This window comes from Malassezia globosa (genome assembly GCF_000181695.2).
Source record: "Malassezia globosa CBS 7966 chromosome Unknown mgl_sf_8.1, whole genome shotgun sequence".
Lineage (NCBI taxonomy): Eukaryota > Fungi > Basidiomycota > Malasseziomycetes > Malasseziales > Malasseziaceae > Malassezia > Malassezia globosa.
Window position 1 is genome coordinate 416,405 of NW_001849864.1, and position 24,194 is coordinate 440,598.

At 50.3% G+C, this 24,194-nt stretch overlaps 9 protein-coding genes across 9 annotated transcripts; 2 read left to right on the forward strand and 7 right to left on the reverse strand.

The window, feature by feature from the left end:
* Positions 1-901: 901 nt before the first annotated feature.
* On the reverse strand, positions 902-1,777 carry MGL_3280 (uncharacterized protein; the record flags this gene model as incomplete). The annotated part of the gene is made up of 1 exon (XM_001729684.1): positions 902-1,777. The coding sequence occupies one exon, from the start codon at positions 1,775-1,777 to the stop codon at positions 902-904; it is 876 nt and encodes a 291-aa protein (XP_001729736.1).
* Positions 1,778-1,863: 86 nt separating this feature from the next.
* On the reverse strand, positions 1,864-3,834 carry MGL_3281 (uncharacterized protein; the record flags this gene model as incomplete). Its single annotated transcript, XM_001729685.1, has 1 exon — positions 1,864-3,834. One exon carries the CDS (start codon positions 3,832-3,834, stop codon positions 1,864-1,866), a length of 1,971 nt encoding a protein of 656 aa, XP_001729737.1.
* An 846-nt stretch (positions 3,835-4,680) lies between these two features.
* MGL_3282 (uncharacterized protein) lies at positions 4,681-12,885 on the reverse strand (the record flags this gene model as incomplete). The annotated part of the gene is made up of 1 exon (XM_001729686.1): positions 4,681-12,885. One exon carries the CDS (start codon positions 12,883-12,885, stop codon positions 4,681-4,683), a length of 8,205 nt encoding a protein of 2,734 aa, XP_001729738.1.
* Positions 12,886-13,378: 493 nt separating this feature from the next.
* MGL_3283 (uncharacterized protein) lies at positions 13,379-14,881 on the forward strand (the record flags this gene model as incomplete). The annotated part of the gene is made up of 1 exon (XM_001729687.1): positions 13,379-14,881. The coding sequence occupies one exon, from the start codon at positions 13,379-13,381 to the stop codon at positions 14,879-14,881; it is 1,503 nt and encodes a 500-aa protein (XP_001729739.1).
* Positions 14,882-15,233: 352 nt separating this feature from the next.
* Positions 15,234-16,549, reverse strand: MGL_3284 (uncharacterized protein; the record flags this gene model as incomplete). Its single annotated transcript, XM_001729688.1, has 2 exons — positions 15,234-15,243; positions 15,381-16,549. The coding sequence occupies 2 exons, from the start codon at positions 16,547-16,549 to the stop codon at positions 15,234-15,236; spliced, it is 1,179 nt and encodes a 392-aa protein (XP_001729740.1).
* A 492-nt stretch (positions 16,550-17,041) lies between these two features.
* MGL_3285 (uncharacterized protein) lies at positions 17,042-17,446 on the reverse strand (the record flags this gene model as incomplete). The annotated part of the gene is made up of 1 exon (XM_001729689.1): positions 17,042-17,446. The coding sequence occupies one exon, from the start codon at positions 17,444-17,446 to the stop codon at positions 17,042-17,044; it is 405 nt and encodes a 134-aa protein (XP_001729741.1).
* A 432-nt stretch (positions 17,447-17,878) lies between these two features.
* On the reverse strand, positions 17,879-20,857 carry MGL_3286 (uncharacterized protein; the record flags this gene model as incomplete). The annotated part of the gene is made up of 1 exon (XM_001729690.1): positions 17,879-20,857. The coding sequence occupies one exon, from the start codon at positions 20,855-20,857 to the stop codon at positions 17,879-17,881; it is 2,979 nt and encodes a 992-aa protein (XP_001729742.1).
* Positions 20,858-21,121: 264 nt separating this feature from the next.
* Positions 21,122-21,598, reverse strand: MGL_3287 (uncharacterized protein; the record flags this gene model as incomplete). Its single annotated transcript, XM_001729691.1, has 3 exons — positions 21,122-21,317; positions 21,345-21,415; positions 21,449-21,598. 3 exons carry the CDS (start codon positions 21,596-21,598, stop codon positions 21,122-21,124), a joined length of 417 nt encoding a protein of 138 aa, XP_001729743.1.
* A 453-nt stretch (positions 21,599-22,051) lies between these two features.
* MGL_3288 (uncharacterized protein) lies at positions 22,052-23,959 on the forward strand (the record flags this gene model as incomplete). The annotated part of the gene is made up of 1 exon (XM_001729692.1): positions 22,052-23,959. One exon carries the CDS (start codon positions 22,052-22,054, stop codon positions 23,957-23,959), a length of 1,908 nt encoding a protein of 635 aa, XP_001729744.1.
* Between the last annotated feature and the right edge of the window lie 235 nt (positions 23,960-24,194).

The window sequence follows — 24,194 nt, forward strand, 5'->3', positions numbered from 1 at the left end:
TCTTCCATGTGTTCTATAAACGGCGCGCGGGCGTCGTGAATGGGACCAACAAAGGGCCCCCACATGGCTTGCTCCCATCCATTGATGATGGGCCACGGCCTATACTGCAAGTAAGGCTCTCCGTGCCAATCATCAAATAGTCGAGCTTTTTCTTTATCGACGTCCCAGTCTGGCCACAGGCGCACGGGTGGACTGTCATACAGAGTATGTGCAGCTCGTGGTCTCTTGGGGTGCTTATTGATGATTTTATCGAAGCTTGATGCAACCAACAGACGGAGGCGCTGTACTAAGGAGAGCGAGCTGCTCTCACGCATCTCTCTCGTATCACATATGAATTTTGTGGGTCCAAGAATGTTCCAAGCTAGTCCGCATTCCCCTGTGTCGGGTGCATCCGCCACCAGGGAATGTAACAAGCGTAATGCCACGTCAACTGCATCTTGAGTATTCGTATACGTTTGAGAGAATGTATGAGAAAGTTCTTCAGCACTAGCGAATGTTGCTTCGACCGGTGCTGCCGCTGGAACTGCTCGTGAGCAAATCAGGACATGCACGATACCCCAGAGCCACACCAAGCGCATGAAGCGTAACAAGTGGGGGATAAGGACCCAACGTGCATGGGCCTCATGATCACGTGCACATAACGAGCGGATGGAGGAATCGTTCGTCCCTTGAATTTCTTTACTTTGGGCTCGCTCAGGGATCCGTCATTGGACTAAGTGGTGGAGCAGGGGCCAAAACGACCACCCCTATAGCTCGTCAGGAAACCAACCAGACAGCACCAAATAGTCTTTGGCGTATTCTAGATGTTATCTCCGTTACTCGATACCTACTCACCTATGGAACCAAAAAAAAAAAAAAAAAAAAAAAACAATAATTAAGGTGACATGATATGTCAATTTGGTCAGTGCAATGCACGTGCCCGTTGAAATGCCTGGTCAGCCTCGGCCATGCGTCCTTGCATGTGGCGGCGCATCAGCAGAAGCGCAACCAGACCACCGGCGCCAACAAGAAAAAGAACCATGTCGAAAATCAGGTCAGCAGAAAAGTGAACCGTAGGAATCAGAGAAAAGGTAGGCAAGTAGGATGTAAACAAGCGCTGCGCAGTGATATCGCCCGACAGCATAGCCCAAAATGCTTTGACATGCAATCGGAACAGTACAAGCGACACAGTTAATTTTAACATGTCGTGATGCATTAGAATGACATCATACAAGCGCTTCGCGAGTGGAAAGTCACGCTCAAATCCATCCGCGCCATCCTCATACAGCCGTGCAAGGCGCCACTTGTTTGTCAGATCGCTCGATCCATCCACCTGAGAACGGTAGCAGCGTGCAGCCTGAGCGTGACTACCAGGCACAAGGCCGAACAGAATGTAGTCACATATTTTGGATCGTGCGAGCGTGCTGCCTTGCAGAGCACTTTGCGCCCAATATGTGAGTGCCAGAGCGTCAGTCGAGCGTTTCTCCGGCTTGTGAGCCCAAGTGGTAAATTGGTCGAAAATCTGCGCCATATTGTCTTGGGCTTCTTCTATGCCAGCCACAGCTGCCATCGACCAGGCATGCATCGCAGTCGACAGATCGCCGCGGTCAAACGCCGCTTCACCCCGATGGTAGATGGGATCGGCCCAATCACCACGATGCACAAATGCCTGGAACGCTGAGGCTGTGGCGCGGCAGACAGCTGTGTCGTGACTCTGGTATAGTTGGTCAGCTTCGAGACCTGCCTCCCAGTACAGCATTTCGAATTTGCTACTGGTCATAGCAAAGCTGGACGGCATGCCAGTCTGCGTCGAGGCTTTCACGAGAAGAGGCAGCGCCAATTCGGGTCGCTGCGTGGCTGAAGGTTTGTGTGAGTGAAGCAATCCTAGCGACCATACGTACTGATGTGCTGCTTCGCAATCTCAAGCAAAGAGAGCGTTGACTTTTCGTGGGAGTTTTTGAAGAGATTCCAGGCTCGCGACATATTAGGTGTCAAGCCTCCGTATCCATTGGCATACATCATGCCCAGGTACGACATGGCAAGTGGCTGCTGCTCGTGAGCAGCACGCGTAAGCCACACTTTCGCCTTTTTAAAGTCTTGGAGAACGCCTTCACCACGCAGATACATCACACCCAACAGAACCGCAGCATTCCTTGCTGCATATGCATGAGCGGAAGACTGAGACATGATGGCCAGCATCTTGTCGGGATAGCCATCGCGATAGAGTTCATCATCGATATGAGCTAGTTTGATGTAGATTGGCCAGCGAGACGTGGCCAAAGACAATGCATGGTGCGCAGCCAGTTCTGGGTTCGGTCGAATGGCGCCGAGAGATTCGCGGTAGCCATAGATGCTCCCAAAGTACAATGCACTTGCATATTCGAATTGCTTGATCGGATCTTCATGCGCCAAATAGCTGTATTGGTCCATGAGTTCGTCCAGAGCGGCCTGGTCGAACATTGCATTCATGTCCTTTTTAATTATTGCTTGCGTTCGATAGTACGAAAACGGAACAACTGAGAAGAAAGCCTTGAATCCTTGTCCCGATGCGAGCTGATGTGAAGGCCCCGAAAGCCGCATGCGATCACTTAGACGCACCTTCGAGTATGGAAGTGTCCTGCCTCCAGGTGGACCTTGCTCAAAGACTTCATGTGACCGTCTTGCCAAGTGGTCAAAGATGACCAGGCTTTCTGTACAGTTGGCAGACGTTCCTATGCCATGCATCAGCCGGTATCCCATGGCATTAGATGCGAGCCAATCACCCTCCTGAGTGGCCAGCGCTAGATGCACAATAGCATCGGTATCTGAGCCCTTAAAGCCGTACACTTTCGTAAGAAACGGACTCGAGTGCATGTACCCCAGGCGCGAATGTGCCGTGGCATTCCCTGTCTTTGAAAGTCGCTCATACGCTTGGTACGCTTTTGTCATATTGGGTGCTGATCCATGTGTGCCCCAAAAGTAGTGCTCACCTAGGATCCATAACGCATCAGCCTGTGCTCGTGACGTCTCATTGAAAAAAGCAAAGGATGCACGAAGCATGGCGTCGACACTGGTATCGTCATCGGGCGGGTATGCAACCCACTCAAGTAGTCGAATAGCGTGTGTGCGCACGGCGCGAAGGGATGCAGAAGCGGTATGAAAATCAACATCGGGTGATGGATTGGCCCGGGCCAAGTCCACCAATGCACTTTTTGTATAACTACTCGTGTAGTTGTGCACGATTTCATGCATCAAAGCATGCGGAGCTTCACGAACAGGTCCAATAAACGGACCCCACATCGCTTGCTCCCATCCATTGATCACAGGCAGCGTATCTTGTCGTTGAGAAGCATGATACGCTTTGACATGATCAAAGTCCCAATTGGGCCACAATGGTTCTAACGGCATATCATAGTATGTATGGGCGCCACGCTGCTTGTATGTGGGCTTTTCAACGAGAAGTTCAACGAAACGCGCTAGAAAAACTCGCAGAGTGCTCGTGTACGTGTTATAGTCACCACGAGGAAACATAGCACTCTGCCGCCGAATCCAGCGATGCACAGACTGCCGCAATTGTGACATGCCTGGCAAGCCAATCGATTCTAGCCGACTTGTCATACGTTCGATCCAGGTGGGGAAAGCCTGATCTTTGCTAGAATCAAATTCAATACTTGGCTCGCCGATGAGCGAGCGAAGAAGGATCAGAGCATCATCTAACGCTTCCTGTGGTTGACTGTAATGCTGCATGAAAAAAGGCACAAGCTTCTCGCTCGGCAGCTGGGCAACTTCAAGCGACGAAGCCGCCACCTTATGCGCTGCGTTCGCATATGCGCAGAATGCAGCATGCGCTACACACCAAAGCCATGCGGCGCGCATAACGTTCGGCAATCGACACCGAAGATCTGGCTGGCTGGCGTCGCTACAGCGCTGCCGCTAATTCTTACTTACGAAGGCCCCTCGTTGGAGCGTGCGTTGGATCACGTGAGAGAACGCTCGCCGCGGCGATGCAGGATCGTAACCAGCCACGATGACATCGGTGTTCGTGCGGGTGCGTGGTCCAACAAGCCACGGCGGCGTGTGGCGTCTCGGGCCCCAGCACATGGTAGCAATAATGTCATACTTTTCAAGGCAATGGGGCGATTTGGAGTATGCGTATTTTCCTCGCGTAAGCATCTCAAGTGCGAAGAATGAATGACTGACTATTATGTGTCTTATAGGCCAAGGGACAAGGGCGATTGTTAGGCTATGGAACAATTTCGTTTACTGAAAAAAGCACAGTGCAGCGCGTTCTGAATGCCGCCATGCAAAAACACGGTCTATTGCGGGTACCATTCGCCACGACACTCGTTGATCCTGAGGCCATAGCCTGTGCAAGCATGGCAGACTGTAAACGAGCTTTTCGAACTTCTCCTTCATTGCGTGATAGCGTCGCCGCAAACGCGCCATTAGCACCCAGCACGAAGAAAGAAGCAAGTCATGACTACTTCTTCGTCAAAGTGGAGCGGAGTGAGAGCCCATATCCAAGTGCAATGAGACACAAACACACTAAGCCTGACTCTGCTCTTATGCGCAGATTTGACGGCTTTGCGGGCGGCTGGGCACAACGAGCTGCTGAGTACGCACGCGAAGACCGAAAGTATTTAAAGGAAATGAGAAAGCGTCGCCCCTAGATGCTAGGGCATCATCAACCTCAATATGTCTCACTTTATCGTCCTATTCCTGCTAATTTCCTTCTACCGCTTTCGTGCGTTTGTTGGACTGCCGCTTGTCACGGTAGTGTGCATGCTTACGTTTTCGACTCTGGTGCTTTGCTGCATTTCTTGAAGCGCGCCGCTTCGCCGCGCGCTCAGGATCCATGACAGTCTCAAAGAGGCGCTCATGCTTCCGTTCACGGCGTTTATTGAGACGTGCTTGCTTCACGTGTGCAAATGCGCGCGTAAAGACAGTGGGCCCCACCTGGGCTTGGATGAGGTCTTGAACCTCAGTTGCAAGCATACTCAGATCTTCGGGCGCCTGGTCGTCATCCATGACACGCTGTATGGGCGAGAGAATATGGACCAAGAACTTGGAGATGATGGATGCACTGAGCTGTGTGGCCATGGCAGCGAACCATTTAAGAACAGCGCCGACTCGCTGAGGCGCTGTGTCTGAGCGACCGCCGCGATGGCTGAGACGTGCAGCATGGGACAGCTTCGTAAACAGCCATGCCAATTGTGGTGATGGCTTCTCGGAGTCGTCCACGTGCGTGTCGTCATGCTCGTTATCGTTATCATTAGCATCGAGAGTTTCTGCTGCGTCAAACTCCACATCAACTTCCCCATCGTTCTCCACATCACCCTCGTCCTCGTCGTCATCACTGTCTTGTTCATCGTCATCAGCCTCCATGGCATCGCCACGAGCAAAAGCCTTGCCGAGAAAAACTAGGTTGCGCACCACTTGCAGCGTCAGTGCATCGTCCAAAAATGCGCTGTACAGTTGCGACACCAGTTGCCTGGCTGTTCGGATCAACTCGTTTGCTTCCATGTGCATATCTGCTGCAAAATAAGCGCCCATCACACGGGACGCAGCAACTCGGCACCAAGCATGAGGCCACGTCAGCAATGTAACAACATTTGAGATAGCCGAGTCGAAGCGAGACCAAGCCTTTGGATCGCCCAGCACGATCGTTTGCATAGTCTGGAGCGCCTGGTACGTGAGCTGCCAGGAGATGGAGTCCGGATCGGCACTATCGCTACTCATGGCTTGTGCACTGTCGTATAATGCCTGAGAGATGGCTTCCGAGGCATCTTGAATAGCCCAAGGAGGACAAGCGGATTGAGCATGTGCAATGTCATAGACACGCAGCGCGACAGCTGCGAGCTTTTGGGCTTGGTCACTGCCATGCGCCATCGCCCATCCCTTGGCCATACGCAAAAGAGCGTCGCGTTCTTTCTCATGAACGGTGCGAAGAAGTGTGCCCAGAACGTCAGCCGAGTGTCGTCTTACATGCGGCGAGTCTTCGTTCGCGAGCTGCATGACGAGCGCAACAAAAAACAGCTGCGAGTATTGCGAAATGACATCGGTTGAGAACTTCGACATGATGGCGCCTAGGATGTCTAAAACGCTTCGACGGCCGCTTTCGCTCTCGTAGGCAAGGTGCTTTGCAAGGAACTCGAGCTGGCTCCTGAGCCGGCCTTGTCCTTGAGGGTAGTCGAGCAGGAAAGAGAGGTATAAAGAGCGACAGATCTCACGAACTTGCGCGTCGTGACTTGTCACCAGCAGCTCAGCAATGCGATCCATGACATCGTAAATCTCAGGCACCACAAATGCTCGCGATACGATGGCACGCAGCAACGCAAACACACTTGTCTGGGCATCGGGTGCATCAAGTTCAGACGAAACTAGGTTCAGGAGCTCCGTCAACTGCCGGGCAGGCGGAGCTCTCGCGCGGCCTTCACGCAAAACAACAGAGAGTGAGCGGAGAGTCGTCTGAGCCATGGAAGAGTGAATGCCACCTGCATGACGGAGCAAGAGAAGCATTTGCTTTTGCATCACAGGTAGTGTTTCATCAAGATTTGGTAGCGGACATCGCGCTAGAGCCGCCACGGCCCGTAAGCCGCGCTCAACGACAGGCGCATTGCGTGCGTACAGCGTTTCGCCAACGGCTTTGACCAACGGCAACAGCTTCGACACCGTCGCTTCGTCATGGATGTCAAAGCGCGATCTCCGCAGGGCGGTCGTCAAAAGATCCAGGCCCAGCTCGACGAAGAAATGTGCATTTTGCGCAAGATGGGGCGCTTCTGATGGTGGTGTTTCAGCAAGAGCCTTGGCACCGCGTGCAATGAGTGTATAACACAGAATAAGATAGGAACTGGTGTCGATGTGAGGATTGGCACTGACGCCTGAGGCAATGCGGTGCAAGCATTCATTTACGGAATGCAACGTCTTTGGGTCAATGGACGTAGCCAAAACACCCCGCAAAGGCAAGAGAAGTTCCTGGAGGGAGCGCGGATCCACAAGTCGCGCAAGATGTTCGAAAGAGTCAAGACTCTTGCTTTGACGGAGCTCGCGAACCTTGGTCTTATACTCAACAGCCGCACGGTCTTCGCTAGTGAGGCCGAAGAGGTCTTCCATCACAGCTTCTGTCATATCACGCACGCCCCGGTCAAGCTTCGTCAGTAGGGGCGCGGTGCCTGGCACGGCAGGCACGGCCAGAGCAACAAGCAGCGTGTGCAGGGTGTATGCACATACGGCGAGCTGAGGACCACGAGTGAGGATGCGCCGAAGCTCATGCACGACATCAGGAAGATACGAAGCCCCGATAGCACGCAGCATTTGAACGCCCATGTCGCGGCACGTATCGCGAGTGGACTGGAGTTTGCTACGAAGAGCAGAACCAAGTTCAGAGAACACTTTGAATAATTCCACATTCCGTCGATCACTCGGAAGGTACATGGCAAGACGTGCAGTCCCTATAAGGAGGGGCAGACGAGCAGGAAGACGGTCTTCATCCTTTGTGGCAAGGGCCTCGTACAAGGGCGGCAAGACGCGCGTTGTCAGGGTTGTGGCAAGAGCGAGACGCTGTGCACGTGGCAAGCTCCGTGCGTCAGCTGTATCGAGCGTCAGATCATGCGCGATGGCGTGTGGCGGCGCCTGTGTCGAACTCTCATCAGCGATGGGGTCGTCGGACATCTCGACATCCTCATCCATGGGAAAATGGAATGCCTCCAATACACCCACAATGCCGCGAACATGCAGTCGCTCAGACGCCGATGTCTCGTCCTTGCCTGCATGTTCCTTGAGCTGACGCAGAAAGCGCTTGAGCCAATAGTAATAGTGGCCCCATTGTAAGTGCGTTGCCATGCGGCGTATGCAAGCAAGTGCCTCGTTTGCCATGTTCATATCAATGCCGCCAGACTGATTTGGCAGGAGAAAGAGCCAGACGAGAGGGACAAATAGCTCCGAGAGTGTGCGACTGCGCAGTGAGCCAGCCTCAGCAGCATCGCCCAGACGATGCAACGCACGAACTCGACGATGCGTCTGGATATGGTACAGGTTCGTGAACACACTGGCCTCGTCATCGCCACCAGCGCGCAGCACTTGCAGCTCGGTGAGTGACGGCAAAACGTCGGCCCAATGGGCCACAGCGAGACCCAAAATTGTGAGCAGTTCTTTGCGCACCGTTTCTACGCGGGTGTGGAGGCGCTTGTATACACCTGGCAATAGCACGTCAGTGGCGAGTGACAAAGCCTGTTCGCTTTGCGCCTCGCTGACGAAGCGCTGAATCAGTGAGGACGCGTTCGTGCGCAGTACTAGCTCTTCATCCATGACGAAGAAGAGTGCCTCGTACAAAAGTGCATGCCATTCACGCACGTCGATTTGCGTGTGAGGATCGAGGATCGCGTCAAACGCCAACAGACGCGTCTCGAGATCAGGCTCGTTGAGTGTGCGCGCCGAGTAGGCATTGAGCCTCGATACCCATGAGGTGATGCGCTCGAGAGAGGCATCTTTTTGTGCAAGCTGTGCGAAAGCTTGAGCATACTGCATGCGAGCTGGCTGCCATCGCAACTCGGCGCCGAGGCGACAAAAGAGCGTGTACAAATCATCGAGGGCAGCGCCTTCACAGCTGGCACGAGGAAGCAGCAACGACAATGTACGCAGCAGCTCTATTTTGACGCGTTCAGGCACTGCTTTCGCACCGTGCTGCATGAGTGGCACAAGAAGCGAAAGCACAGCCGCGGCATCATCGGAGCTTGTCAAATGTGGCGCAAGCTGAGACAAGACACTGAGCTGCTTGCGCAGCATTTCATCACGGACCTGCGTGGAGAGAGGATGCGCAAACGAAGAGTGGATCGTATGGCGTACCAGCGGCACAATATGCTCGAGCAATGACGAAGAAGTTGGCACAACGACACGACTGTGGATAGCTTGTGTTGTGTGAATGTCGCTGACATCGGCCATATCGTTCTGGTCACCGTGCAGACCTTGACCAGCATGCAAGATGCGCTCAGCCATGTCGAGGATTGTGTGCACGACAGATGGCTTGATACTAGGCCGGCTAAGACCCGCATAGACAGAACGCAGCACGGATGGATCACTCATGAAGCACAGGAGCGTGTCCGGTCGCGACACCCAAGCACAGCATACATCAAGCAACGAAGATGGGGCCTGGACGCTGTCGTCCGCAAATGTAGCCAAGCGTGGATGAATGAGTTTGGACAGGATCGCCGTACGGAATGGATGCCAGTCGACATCGGGTGCCAAGCGTACAAAGTCAGCGAGTCGCCGAAATGCGGTACGTCGAATCATCCGCATCGTTGCATCGGATGATTCGCTCGCATGAGCATCTATGGTCACCACGACTGCCACGAGACGCGGCAGGCAGAACGTGAGGGGCCGCCCTAAATGCCGCAACACATCACCCATCGTCGCCAGCAGACCCAACTGCTTGCGAGGCAAGGCCTGCGGGACCTTGGCAGGTACAACGAACACGTCTGAATGTGAGAGAGGAGTAGCGTGAAGGTCGCTGAATGAACCAAGCATAAGATTCACGAGCAAACCAATATCGTCCTCGCTGCTCTCGTACAGCGACGCAAGGATAGCTGAGCGGCGCGCCGTCTGTCCTGCACCACTTGTCCGCGCACCACGACGCGACACCATCATGCCGTACAGCAGACGCACAAGCACTTGCATGACATGCGGTCGGTCAGTCGGGCTGAACTGCTCCGACGAAGCGGCTAAGTTGAGGTGAGAGAGCGTGTCGCGGAACTTGGCGGGGTCGAGCAGCTTTTGCAGCGTGTCTTCCTGCAAAACAAGCCATTCGTCTTTCCAAGCAAGAAGACATTCGACGGCGCCTCGCTGGATCGCCAGCTCCGGATTCGCGCACAAGGCAAGAAAGCGGCTCTTCATCGCAGGTGACTTATACATACTCGCGGGATGACGGAATTCAGCAAATATCGCGAGAAAGCGCCTGAGTCGCTCGGCCCGCATGACCGCTGGCATCCGTGCGCCAGTTGTCGGTGTGGATGCTGATGCCAGTTCCAGCTCCGCTTCGTCGTCCACCAGTGACGACCACTGTGCAATGACAGCCGACACAAACGCCTCGCTGTGTTTCTCAGGCAGCATCGCATGCTTCTCGTACACACGCAACAGCTGATCGGCATAGTGGCGCACGTCGAGACGCACATCACGGGCATTCGACCTTTCCGCAAGTCCATACCTTGCATGTTCCACAGCCGTCACACTTTCCATCTGCATGCAGCGCAGAATCCATCGCACACGTTCCTGCCGCTGGGCATCGTGCAAAGAAAAAGCATCTTCTGTATCCGTGTCGACAGTGTCATCAAATGCGGAGTCAGACTTCATAGCAGTGTCCAAGATCTCACCCGCTTGGTGATCCTGGATGTAAGTTGTCCCTGCATGGATCAAAGCATCAGCTGCCTGCCACTCGGCAAATGAGACACGCCACACCTCTTCCGGCACTCGCGAGCAAAGAGCCACCAGTGTTTCTCGACTGGCCGCCCACACTGGCTGGAAGTTGATCTTGAGCGTGCCGACTGTATAATACACAAGCGCCTGCATCTGGACATCGTCGGCCCGCAGGACTTTGCATGCTTCGCGCTGGATATGCCGCAACTTGACATTGCGCGTAGCAATCGTCTGTACCTCCAAGCCCATGCTCTCGACGTCGACAAGCATGTCCATCACACGCACAGGCACATCACCGATCGTCAGTGACATGATGCGCAACGCTGCGAGGACGACAGCTCGGTTCGCATCAAGCACAGCCGCCGACAGCATCGACCATGTTAACGCAGCGCCGGGCAGTCTGACGCTCTGCACATGCGCAATGCACGCAAGATCAGCAAGGGCGGGAAGCACAGCATGGTTGGACGCACATGCACGCAGCAACGTTTCAAACGTGCTAGGCATGCCGTCAAACAGAAAAGACAACGGCTCTTTTGGCACGTCGCTCGCCTGTAACAAGTGCACGAGACCTGCCACGAGTGCGCCCATCACAGCTGACATGTCTATGACAGCCGCTCCAGACCTGGCTCCTAGTGCACCTGACTCAAGGCCCATCGCTGCTGCGGACTGGATGCACTGAACAAGAAGCGGCACAAACTTGGCGGCAAACTGTGGGAATCGGCATGCGAGCTGGACAGCCGGCAGGGATACGGTCGCCTCATCTGTCCATGAGCCTGTCTCAAGGCGTCCAGCAAGCTGCTCGAGCCGCTTCTGTACAATGCGGCGCGTGCGTTTGATCCACCGAAGCACGATGGTCGTGGGCGGCGCATGGAGCATCGGGTCCAAATGGCCTTGTGTGTCAAGAACGGACAATAGTGCAAGAGCTGAGTCTTGATGTGCGTTAGGTGCATCGTCTTCAAGCACACGCGAAGTGGCCTCCAATGCATGTGGCAGTGCAAAGGTGGAAAACCCATGCCATGCAGTTGCTGGATCACCCAGCACTCGGAACATGCCAGCCAACGCGGCCCATGGCATGTCAAAGTACTCTTCCTTGGGTCGCGCCACAAATGCTTGCAGAAGCCGCTTACCAGGCCCCGTCATGTCCCGTACATGAGCCTTAGGAAGTGACAAGCACACAAGTGTAATGTAGGACTGGAGGAGCGACGCATGGGCTTCTGTCCATGGCAAATGTTCATCCAGATCAGCCAAAAAGACCAGCACCTGATGGAGTGAATCTTCAGCAACACGTTTACCTTTCCGCGTGCCAATAGCAGCGATGAGCCATTCGAGCATTGATTGCAGTGCGTCGCCTGGCTGAAGAGACGATGCCCGCTGTAGAAGAAAGTCAAAGACACACACCATGCCTGGTGCTCGTGTATGGTGCACAAGGGACGTGATGATCCAACGGCCAATGCGGCGAACCATCATAGCACAAGGGGATTCAAGATCCATAATACACGAGAGAAGCTCAGGTGTGCGTGAATGCAATGCATGTGACGCTGTCTTGCAACTGTTAGCCCATGTAGCGGCTATTCCGTGCTCCAATGCAAGCCCATAGCAATTCGCGTCAACTAACATGTGTGAGACTAGTTCTTTGAGTTGAGCTTGTGGGGCCTTGCGAATCAGGTATGACAATGCTTCAGTTGCGAAGCGCCTAGTGTGCGTCGTGGGCGAAAGCTGCGATGTATGGACAAGCACTTGATTCTCACCCTCTTCAATATTTTCTTCCCTATCCTCATCCTTATCTTCTTCATTCTCATCGGCCACTTCATTGATATTTTCATTAGCACCTGCCGGCAACGGCTGACTAGGTTTTTCAGCCGCAATAACGTCCCTCACAATCGTCCAGCTTGTGATTAGAAGCTCAGGACTCTGGCTTTTAAGCATCAGCGAAGTCACAGCGCGAAAAAGCCAGGCAGCACTGTGGAACGCTCGTTCAACGAGACGTGCAGCCATAGCATCGTCTCCATGTGTCAAGTTCTTATTCATTGATGACGATGCACGCAGTAGCGCAGTCAAGAGCTTTGGGTAAACGGGTAAAAATTCTGGTCCTAGATCAAACGCCATACGAGGTACAAGGTCAAGAAGTGCATCCCATGCAAGCCAACTTCGATCATCTCGTAAGATCAGAGACGCATCCAATACAGTTGCAATTTCGTCGCGGTGATGCAGAAGCAGGACAAGGGACTGCGCTTTAGGCTTGACAAGCGCGTAAAACTCCTGGAATGGCAAGCTTAAATTCAGCTCGTTCCATTGCTCTAGGGCTGTGCCGAATGCTGTACTCTGCAAGTCAGATGTCTCGGCAATGGTCGTTGCAGTACCAGTCGCCTCAGCAAACACACTCGCAGGCGCATCGAGACCGGCTACTTGCAATCGATTTTGCCCCCAGCTATGGCTTGCATCCCTTGAGAGATCAATAGTCACATTCTTCAGCCGCTCGTGGAACGACACATAGCGGTGTATTCCCGCACTGTCGCCCATCGTGGCGAATGGATCACGGCTTTTGCAAGGCGTTAAGGTCAGACAAAAATAAAGTGGAGAGCGCAAAATTCTGTTCGGCCGAATAAAAATTCTTGTGCACGACCATCCTTAGACCACGATGATGGATCTCTTTGAAAACGGGTCAGACGCGCTAACTGAGCAGCAGCTCTCGATCAATCAGTCCTATGCTGAAAGGTACCATCATAATAAGCGTCGCCAGCAACTAGAGCAACTGAAGGAAAAGTATGGACCCAATGCAGATCTCGAGGAAGATGAGGACGAATCGGATTCTGAGGATGTTACCGAGGATGAAGATGGCGAGCAGTTGACACCGCAAATGGACGCAGCCATTCTTCGTACTTTACAACGTATCAGAAATAAAGAAACAGATCTTTATGATCCGAAGAATCGTGTTTTTGACACAGAGCAGGCAGCTTTACAATCTGCTAGGATGAGCTCCGACGTAAACCACAAGTCCAATTCTCGGAAAAAAATGACGCTGCAAGACTACCAGCGTAGTCGTATGCTAGACGCCATGAAACATTCATCCGATCCAGCCAAAGATTTTGCTGAAGCGACGATGCATAATGGAAATAACGATGATCAGCCCATTCCTACAACGCATGACGATGAACAAGAAGCGATTCGTGCCGAGTTCCTCCGTGCAGCGCAAGACTCAGAAGGCCAGGATGACTTGTTCCAAGTACGAAAAGCCGAAGGTGGGGATGAAAGCACGTATCATTCTACTCTAATGGGTGCTCTTGGTAAAGATGCAAGTGAAGATAAGATCCGCGAACTATTACGAGATCACACACATGACGAGTCGCGCTCGAAAGAAAACGAAGACTTTTTAATGAACTACATTTTGAACAGGGGCTGGGTCGAAAGTGATATTCCGTCTTCCACCTCCGAACCAGTTCGCAATTGGGATGCTGAGGCGGAAGATCTTGACTCGGAGGCATCGTTCGATTCGGCTGCCGAGGCGTTCGAGCATGCTTATAACTTCCGCTTTGAGGATCCCTCGCTTGCGCAGAAATCATTTGCAATTGAAAGCTTCCCGAGGCACTCAGAAGATTCAATCCGACGTCCTGATGATAGACGTAAGAAAGCTCGTCATGATCGTGCAGCTCGCAAGAAAGAGGAGAAAGATTCAAAAATGCGAGAACTCAATCAGCTGAAAGCTTTAAAGCGTCAGGAAATTGCCGAAAAGCTTAAGAAGCTTCGTGAAGTTTCTGGTAGCGATAACCGTATGGATGGTCATGCGTTTGATGGCATTGATTTTGATGCGGACTTTGATCCGGCTGAACATGATCGTTTGATGCAATCTCAATTTGATGATGAGTATTATGCTATGGAAGACAGGGAAAAACCTCGCTGGGATGGAGATTGGGAAATCGATGACATTATTTCTTCTGAAACCAAGCCAGAAAAGAAAAAGAAGCAAAAGCCTGCCTCAGAAGAAGGCATGGATGCCGATTTCGTTGATAATCAAGATGCAAAGCTTTCGAAGAAGGAGCGCAAAGCATTAAAAAAGAAGGAAAAGAAAGCGGCTAAAAACAAAGGAAAACAAGAACATGAAGTTGATGCTGATGATATGGATGCTGACAAGACTGAAAGCCAGATAACTGAGACTGACCGGAAACAGAAGGCGCGTGACCTGATGGACGAGTACTACAATCTAGGCTATGAAGATATGATTGGCGACACACCCACCCGCTTCAAATATGCTTCTGTACCTAAAGATAATTACGGACTCAGCGCGGTTGAGATTCTTTTGGCTGACGATGCCGACTTGAACAATGTTGTGGGTTTGAAACATTTGCAGCCATACCGGCGCGGCCCGTCCAAGCCATCGAATCTGAAAAAACGTTTGAAGCGTTTCCGTGAGGATTTGGACGCACGTGAACAACCGGTGGAGCAAGAAGAACGTCCAAAGAAGAAGCGCCTCGGCAAGAAAGAACGTCAGAAGCTCAAGACACAAGATTCCACTCTATAGTAACTATTAATGTCCATGGAAGACTTTCATGTCATGCATGGTAAGGTTACCTGCCTCTGCAGATAGCTTGCTGTAGAAACCATACCAATAGATAGGGCTCAAAGTTATCTTCATCTCATGCAAATGCGAGCGAGCAGCCCTGAAATAATAGTAAATGAAGAGGGTCAACGGATCAATACGCCCTTCAATTAGATACCAAACAACCATCCAGCTGATATATCCAATTAGAACAATGACACCAGTCACCAAGAAGATCATCATAAAAAATATCCTGTAAACGCCCATCCTGTCCATTTGTTGACGCTGTGCCTCTGCCTCAGCATTCAGCACCTCTTCAGACTTCCCAATGGCACTATACCGTGCTTCACGATCACGAGCAAACACCCAAGATTGATAAGCATGAGATCGAATGTCTTCCTTCTTGTTACGTTGGACAGATAGTACATATGATGGGAAATTGTATTCACACCACGTCTGGATCCGACTGAGCTCCACGCACCAACGAATGTAATTTGGATCATCTGCCCGTAATTTCTTGTGAATTGAGCGACCCACGTCCAGAAAAATACCAGCCACATCCCTAGGATTTGTCGATCGCAAAATCAGACGTACAGCAAGTGATTTTCGAATCTTGACATTCTTTTTGTACACATTCGCATTATCGACCAAGACTTCCAGAGTCGCAATCGCCATAACTTGAGGAGTAGCACAGAAGTTGAACACACTCTGATCACGCAGTAAAATCAAATATTCTAATGAGCTGGTTACATGTGATACTGCGTCCAATAGCATCGTGGAGAGCACTTCCCTTGCCTTCCTGCCCTCAACAGTGTCCGTAAACTTGTAAGAATTGGAACCGGGATAGGTTTCGACGACGCCGCGCTGAACTTCAGTTTGCCTCGCAAACACGCCACCTGAACCCCAGCACTCTTTTGGCCAGAATGAGCGGCCCTCGCGACAATCTTCGGCATAATCACGGATAATGTTGGTTTTTTGCAGGAAGAGTCCCATATGGTTCGACAGCGAGAGTTGCAGGCCAATGAGTGGTTTTTCAATCTTTGTTTGGACAAACAAGCCAGACAACCCTTCACCAACAAGACCGGCCACAAAATGACAGTACAAGTCATAATCCCTCCAGCCCTCCATAGTCAGACCGTTGGGGGAGTCGCCTAGCTCGATGTAAGAAGCCATACCTGCGCCCATTCGAGCACATATATCAGCAATCACGAAACGACAGCCCTCATTAAGCATCTGGTACTCTGCAATTACCTTGTCAAACTCAACGAGTAGCTGACGGTCCTTTTCATTGGGACCACTGCCGGTGAAGTTCCATCCCGGTTCACTTAGCTTCTTGTGGAAGTCCAGCAGTAGAGGAATCTTGACATCGGGCTTAAGGGTCATATCATCTTCGACAGTATCAAGTCCACGTAACACCAAATAGAAAATGCAAATGACGCGGCTCAACTCTCCCTTCAGCTCCTTAATAACAGCAGCGAAACTACGGCTCGTGGCATCTAGGAACGACCAGCATTCCCGCATTCGCTCACGGTCCCAACCGCTGTCTTTGGGATTCCTTTTGAAATCGTGGACCGGATCGCGCCAGACATTGTAAGTGATCAGGGAACGGAGCTCAGAAGGGTGCGCAACTGCAAGCTTCAGATACTCCATGTTCGTCAAGTGCGTGAAATGGCAAGGAGTCAAGTCGCATTTGACTGCTGAGGAAAGTTGAATCACGTGGCGGGCGGACCTGAGTCGTTGTCAAAATTCTTATCTCTTCGTCGAAGCATGGATCCACTACTACAAACGCCCCTGCGTTTAGCTTCAGTTAGTGAGCCTATCGACATTTCTGTTCAGGATGCGAAACATTTAGTTGACGCTTTTATCGAAGACTTCAAACAGCGCGGAGGGAGCAATCCAGGAACCACTCAAGACGCTCAAGACGTGATGAGCTCAGGCGGCGTTTTGATGAGCCAGCTGATCCAATTGCGTAATGGTCTAGCAACTTCAATATGAATGATGAAAGCGCGATTTCTTCTTTATTAGGGAGTGTATGGCTCTATTTGCTATGCTGCTTGTTGAGTTACGCACCAGTTAATACTTGGCTCACTCTAAAGACCGTTTACCCTAATACAGTTTCGCTTCTGATCGCGGAACCCTACTCTATGAGCTGTTCTCTGAATTCTCCAACTCCTGAAGTATCTTGAGAAAATCTGAATGCGTTAGCTCTATGGCGCTCGTATGAACCATACCTTGTTCCCATTGTGTATCTCCGAAGTCGTGAGACTCCACTTTCTGCCGCGTTGGCGACTTTTGAGAAAAAAATGCTTCATACCAAGATAGATCAGAGTGGTAAGACTTCATAGAGCTCTCGATATCTGATGCTTCCGCACTATCGAACCCGAATTCAGACGGCTTCAGCCCGGCTAAAATCATTTGCTTGCAGATGCTCGACGTGTTTAGGAGTGTCTGTCGACGATTATTTTGTAGTTGTTCCAGCACCCTTACAATAAGTTGGCGTTGAATCACAAATTCGCGATTCCTTTCATTCCGACTGCGAAGCTGCATAGTAGTATTTAAAGCAAGTGAAGTAACCACAGACAACAAAACGAAGTCTGACGCTACCCTTACGATGCCATTGTGACCATGTAGCCAAGACATGATATATGTGCACAGTATGAGAAGCGGAGCGCATCGATAAAATATGTACCTGAACTTTTTTCCTAAAAATTCAAATACTTACCATTAAATAAATACAAAATACATTCTTTTAAATTCTGTGAATAAAATTTATTGTCTCTGTTGAAAACATTTTATTGAAAACACAAATCAAAATAATTTAATCAATATAATAACATAAATAGATGTGATTCTATTGCTATATTGTGCTTCAAATATATTATGTTAAATAATAAATTTGATTACATTAATATATTATTTCTTTTTTTACTTTAGTATAAGTATATGCTGTATATTATTACAATTCTTATGCTTTACTATTTAAAGGTTAAATAAATTTTCATTTGTCCACCAGTCACTATTTTCATTTTCGTAATTTTTATTTTTTTGTTGAGACTCTTCATTGGTTGGGAACGATTCACCCCAGAGGTCTTGCGCGGTGTCAGAATCGTTAGAGTTAGGCAATGTTCCTGATCGTTTTCCGAGAATAACGCTGGATCGTTCTTCTCCACTGCTCTTGTTTCTCTGATTTGGTGTTGACTGGTTAAATTCGAAAAACTTATCATGGCCTTGATTTCCAACAGGATAGGGTAAATTCATTGCTGCGAACACATACGAGGCAAAGCTTCCGTTCGGCCAAGCGATTTCATCGTTAAAACCATTTTTCAACTCACGCGCGTTAATTGAAGTTTCTTTATTTTGGGCCTCGATCATTATTAGCTCCTTCCATGCTTTCTCAACGAATCGAATTGGTGCGCTGTTCGACAAGTCTTGGTTTCGATTTTGCTCTCCGATCAGTTTCTGCACTGCCTGATCTGTTGCATCAGCAGAACGATCAGATCGCATTTTGTTGACCAGCTTGGGTGAAACTTCTGTATTGATGATTGATTTTTCATCTTTGCCATTGCTCTGCTCATCATGTCCGAAATCTTTTCCACCTGTTCTTATATTTGCAGCGGTGATTTCAATGTCATCATCCTCAGCTTTACCCGGAGTAAGGGTGTTAACTCTATTCTTCTTCGAAGACTCCAAGGGACTAGTTTCGTTTCTGGAGTTATCCTGGCTTTCATCAGGTCTAGCTTGGTCAGTTTGAGCAGATAAGGTCTTGGCAATGATTTTTTGCGCCAACTTCTCATCGTTTAACCTGACAAACCCAATACAGCGAGTCATTTGAACTTTGAGCTTTTCCAGATCTGCCATCTTAAGTATACACTGCTTCTGAGGGAGCAATGCCAACTGATCCTCAAAAATGCATATCATGATTTTGACGCGTTTTGCAGGTTCGACATTTTTTGTCATAGCCAAAAAGACTGGAAGTAAAGCCAAAACTGTCGCTTTCAGTGGTACCAATGACTGCACTTGTTGAAATATCATGGCTTTCTCTTCTTCCTGTATGCTCTCTATAATCGGGAGCTTTGGACGCGACATTGAAAGACTCAAGTCTATCTTGTTCAGTAGAGATCGAGCTTCCTCCAGCATCTTGGTAGTGACTTTAATGCTTGACTGCCGTTGTTTCTCTGGCGATGATTTATTTGGGGGCGCTTGTTGCGACAAATTTCCCAAATCTGTCGATCGTGGTTGAGATGCTTGTGGGGCGGGGGTTGACACCGACTGATCTATTGGCCACTTCATTTGAACAGAATGCATGTTCGGTGCCTTTGCAGAGAGTTGTATTGGAGACGAAAATTGGGATGTTTGCGGTTGCACCACATTAGATAAATGCTCGGGTGCAGGTGGCATTGGTGTAAGCTGATCACTCAGAAAAGAGTTCGGTGTAGTGGCTGGCATTGAGGGATTCTGCATCAAAGTACTGAAGCGAGGCGATTGAGTCGCACTGTTTTGGTTCATCGATGTCGAATTTGCTTGTAACGAGTCAGATATATTGGACTTGGCCATTGGCACACTGTTCGAAATGGAAATTTGATGAAGTAGAGCGCGATTCCATACTTCTTCAAAAAGTTCCAAATAGTTCTTATACACCTGAGATAACTGGAGCGATATAGCAACAAGTTGTGTTTGGTTCATAGAAACAAAACCCAGTGAAACAGCCACAGACGCCCATCGCCCATTTTGAGATATTGTTTTACTGCCTCCAAAAGATTGAACTAAAGTGAAGAGTTGATACAAGTCGACTTCACGCCCATTAACAACTGGATTCATCTGAATAGCTTTCCCATGGCGGTGCATGAGATCCATCAACGCACGTTTAAACTGCTCCGGTGAAAGAGACACATTAGAAGCTGGTGCATTCGGTGCAGTTGTAGGTATGTTTTGCATTCGATATGGTTGAACAGAGGGCATATTCATTGTTGCGCCGTTCATGAGATTCACACTGGATTTCGACGAAGGTGTGTTTACGTTCGTTTGAGCGAAGCTTGTTACCAAAGGGTTAGAAAGACCTCCGATTAAAGGGCTTGATGAAGTTGAAACTGGTTGCTGTATTTGAGACCCTTGCGTTAATTTCTGAATGAGAGTGGCTTGAACGCGATGAAGCTCCTGTCGGTTGTGAAGCAGAGATTGCCGCTCCAGATCGTTTGTCGACGACGCCAGCTTCTGCTCAATTTCGCTGATGCGCTGTTGAATTTTTTGAACAAACTGTAGTCCTTGTAGCATATTTGTCTGGTGCTGTTGAGGTTGTTGCTGTTGTTGCTGTGGCGATTGTTGCTGTTGTTGCTGTTGTAATTTTGAGGCATCCATGACAGGATTCAGTGCAGCTTGAGAGATTGCTGTTGGAGTGCCTTGATTCTGCATCATCATGGATTGTTTCATAGGCATTGCTTGCACTGTTCGCTGCATTGCAGGCATTGAGCCAGGAGCGGATATGTTCGCCGGCATCATAACTTTGGGTGTCATTGGCTGCTGGTTAGACTGGGAAGATTGCTGTTCGAGAATTGCGCGCAGATGAGATAACTGGACGGGGTTCAAAAGACCTGCTTTTGCCTTGTTGACCATATCGAGCATGACATTGTTCATACTAGCTTGTTGCGAATTCGTAACACCGGACGAAGAACCCGGAATAGGCATTCCCTGATTCAGAGTATTTAACATGGATGGCTGAGGATATTGACCCGTGTGTGTCCCAGGCTGCATTGACTGGCTCTTTTGATTCAAAAGAGCTTGCAGTTGTTGAGGCGTCAGATTTTGCAAGTATTCTTGCTGAGATTTGGGAAATGGTTGTAAATTATGTTGCTGTGTCTGGAAGGCCTGCTGCCTCGCCTGCATATGCTGTTGTTGCTGCGCCAACTGCGCAAGCTGCTGCTGGGTGTTCCCAAGAAATCCACCTCCCTGTGGAAACGACATGAAGCAGATTTCAAATTCAAGGCCGAGCAACCTTTGGACGTTCCTGAAAAGAATCGATATGTCGTGTCTCCATTGAAAGTGCATCTCTCCTCCACATCATGATATAATGTTGTCGCGACCTCGTGATTACATATGGGACCTGGTCGCGTACATGGGAAGGATTCAAGTCCTCCAACACGGCGTAGCAAAAAATCTGTACTTTCCTATGTGCATGGGTATGAAGTTTGGTAGTATGGTTGGCGAACTGTCAAGTTCATGACAAAATCAAAGCGTGTCTTCAATATCAACAGAGACGCCCATATCATCTACTTCTTTGTGCGTGCTTTCAGCGTCCTGTTCCTTACTCGCATTGACCTGGTTGCTGGAGGACGGTGAAGAACTAACTTGGTTTTGTGCGCCCGTAGGTGAAGATGCAACTGGGACATTTCGCACATCAGCTTCGAGTCGTTCGTACAGAATCCTGTCGTTAGCGAAGTCCTGCACATACGCGCGCTCTAATCTCAGTCGCTGAATGTTCCCTTTAATACGCAATGTCAAGGCCTGCAGCTTATCATTTTCCTGAAGATAAGTTGACCCAATAAAAAGACATACCTGTTCAATCTCATGTACTTTGCGCTTAAGCTCCTTGTACTTTTGTCGGTATTTTATGGCATCACTCTGGATAGCGACACTTGATAGATATGCCTTTGACTTTTGTTTCGAGGGTGCAGTTCCTCCAGATGATGCTGCACCACTTGCCATGGTTGTGTGGCACGAACGAACGCAGCGGCCGTTGATGATCGTGACAAGTCACGTGTAAGGTCTCCACGTGAACTCAGGTCCAAAGAATGAAATGTGGACAGGCGGTTTTCATCAAGATTCTTGTCGCACGATGTCGAGTGAAGGTCAAGCTGGCGCTGTCGCTCCTGAGCAACTGGCAAACGCTGTGAAGACAATGGATGTGAAGGACAAGTCTGGAAAGAAAGGGAAGGGAGATGGTGGTCATGTTCTTCCTCTAGAGGTAAGCATGAATGCAAGTGGACGGCTAACAACAGTTTGAGCCACGACCTGCCTATTTCCAAAACCGCATCGACATGTTCGAGCGGATCAAAGCCGAGCAGGATACCGCGCGTGCGAATGCAGAGCGCAAGAGTATTACAATCACTATGCCGGACGGATCGACCCCGCGAGGGCACATCTTGGGAAACTTCTCCGATGGACATTGCAAAGGCGATTTCTAAGAGCCTTAGTGAACGTGTCGTGATCTCCAAGGTGAATGGTATCTTGTGGGATCTCGAGCGTCCACTGGAGGGTGATGCTACGCTTGAACTGCTCGACTTTGAGCACCCGGAAGGCAAGCGTGTGTTCTGGCACTCGTCCGCACACGTCCTCGGTGAAGCAGCAGAACGACATTACGGATGCCACTTGTGCATTGGCCCTCCCACGGACGAGGGTTTCTACTATGAAATGGGTATGGGTGATAGTGGGGATCGGCCCGTGAAGTCAGAGGACTTCGAACCGCTCGAGAAACTCATTGGCATGGCTGTGAAGGACAAACAGCCGTTTGAGCGGGCCGTGCTGACCAAAGAACAGCTGCTGGAAATGTTCAAGTATAACAAATACAAAGTACACATTATCAACTCGAAAATCCCTGATGGCACATCGACGACCGTGTACCGCTGTGGCCCTATGATTGACCTATGTGTTGGTCCGCACATCCCGCACACTGGACGCATCAAGGCTATGACGGTGCTGAAGAACTCGGCCTCGTATTTCCTCGGCGACCAAAAGAATGATTCGCTGCAGCGTCTCTATGGCATCTCGTTCCCGGACAAGAAGCAGATGACCGAGTACAAGCATTTCCTTGCCGAGGCTGCCAAGCGAGACCACCGCCGCATTGGAAGAGAACAAGAATTGTTCATGTTCCATGACCTTAGCCCTGGTAGCTGCTTCTGGCTCCCGCATGGTGCACGCATTTACAACACGCTTCAGGACTTTATCAAGAGCGAGTACCGAAAGCGTGGCTTTGATGAGGTCATTTCGCCTAACATGTACAACTCCAAATTGTGGGAGACGTCCGGTCACTGGGCAAACTACAAGGATGATATGTTTGTTCTCTCTGTCGACAAAGAGACATTCGCGCTAAAACCAATGAATTGCCCTGGCCACTGCCTCATGTTTGCTAGCCGCGACCGCTCGTACAAAGAGCTACCTCTGCGCTTCGCCGATTTTGGTGTGATCCACCGCAATGAGGCGAGTGGTGCATTGAGTGGACTAACACGTGTGCGACGTTTTGTGCAGGATGATGCGCACATTTTCTGTCGCGCATCGCAGATCGAGGATGAGATGATCAACTGCTTCGACTTCCTGCAGACGGTGTATGGTCACTTCGGCTTTTCGTTCAAGATGGAGCTTTCGACGCGCCCAGAGAAACATTTGGGTGATGTGGAGACATGGGATGCGGCTGAAAAGCGTCTTGCCTCTGCCTTGGACCGATTTGTACCAGGCCGATGGGAGTTGAACCCTGGTGACGGAGCATTTTACGGACCAAAGATCGACATTACTATTAGTGATGCTATGCGACGCGAGCATCAGTGCGCGACTATTCAGCTGGACTTCCAGCTACCGCAGCGCTTCAACTTGGAATACAAGACTCCACAGGGCGGAGCTGAGGCTGACAAGCATACGGAACGCCCGGTTATGATCCACCGAGCAGTGGTCGGCAGTCTTGAGCGCTTTATTGCGATTCTGATTGAGAACTTCGCCGGCAAATGGCCATTCTGGCTCTCGCCCCGTCAAGTGCTGGTTGTTCCCGTCACACAATCCGTGTATGAGTATGCGGAGGAAGTGCGGGCCTTGCTGTGGGACCGTGGCTTCTTTGCTGATGCCGACCTGTCAGACAACACTCTCAACAAGAAAATTCGGAACGGCGAACTCGCCCAATACAACTTCGTGTTTGTGGTGGGCCATGAAGAGAAAGAGACCCGCAGTGTCAACGTTCGCAACCGCGACAACGATCCAAAGGTCATGAAGGGCAAGACGGATACCATCAAACTAGACGATATTTTGGCTAAGCTGCAGAAGCTCAAGGAATCGCGTGCTATAGAGAATCAGCTCCCGTAGTGAGAAGACTTGATGGTGTTGCAAGTCTGACATAACCTGTGTTCACTCTGTACCATGACGAGTGCTTGGCGCATGCGCCGCGGAATGTGCGTGGTGGGTGTGCAATGGCGGATGGTGGTGCATGGGGGCAAAGGACGACATTGCTACGCGGTTTGCGGGCAATTTATGCGCCAGCATGGATTTGCGAGTAGGCTCATCGGGCCAGACGTAACCCACATTGCCGAAGACGAAATGC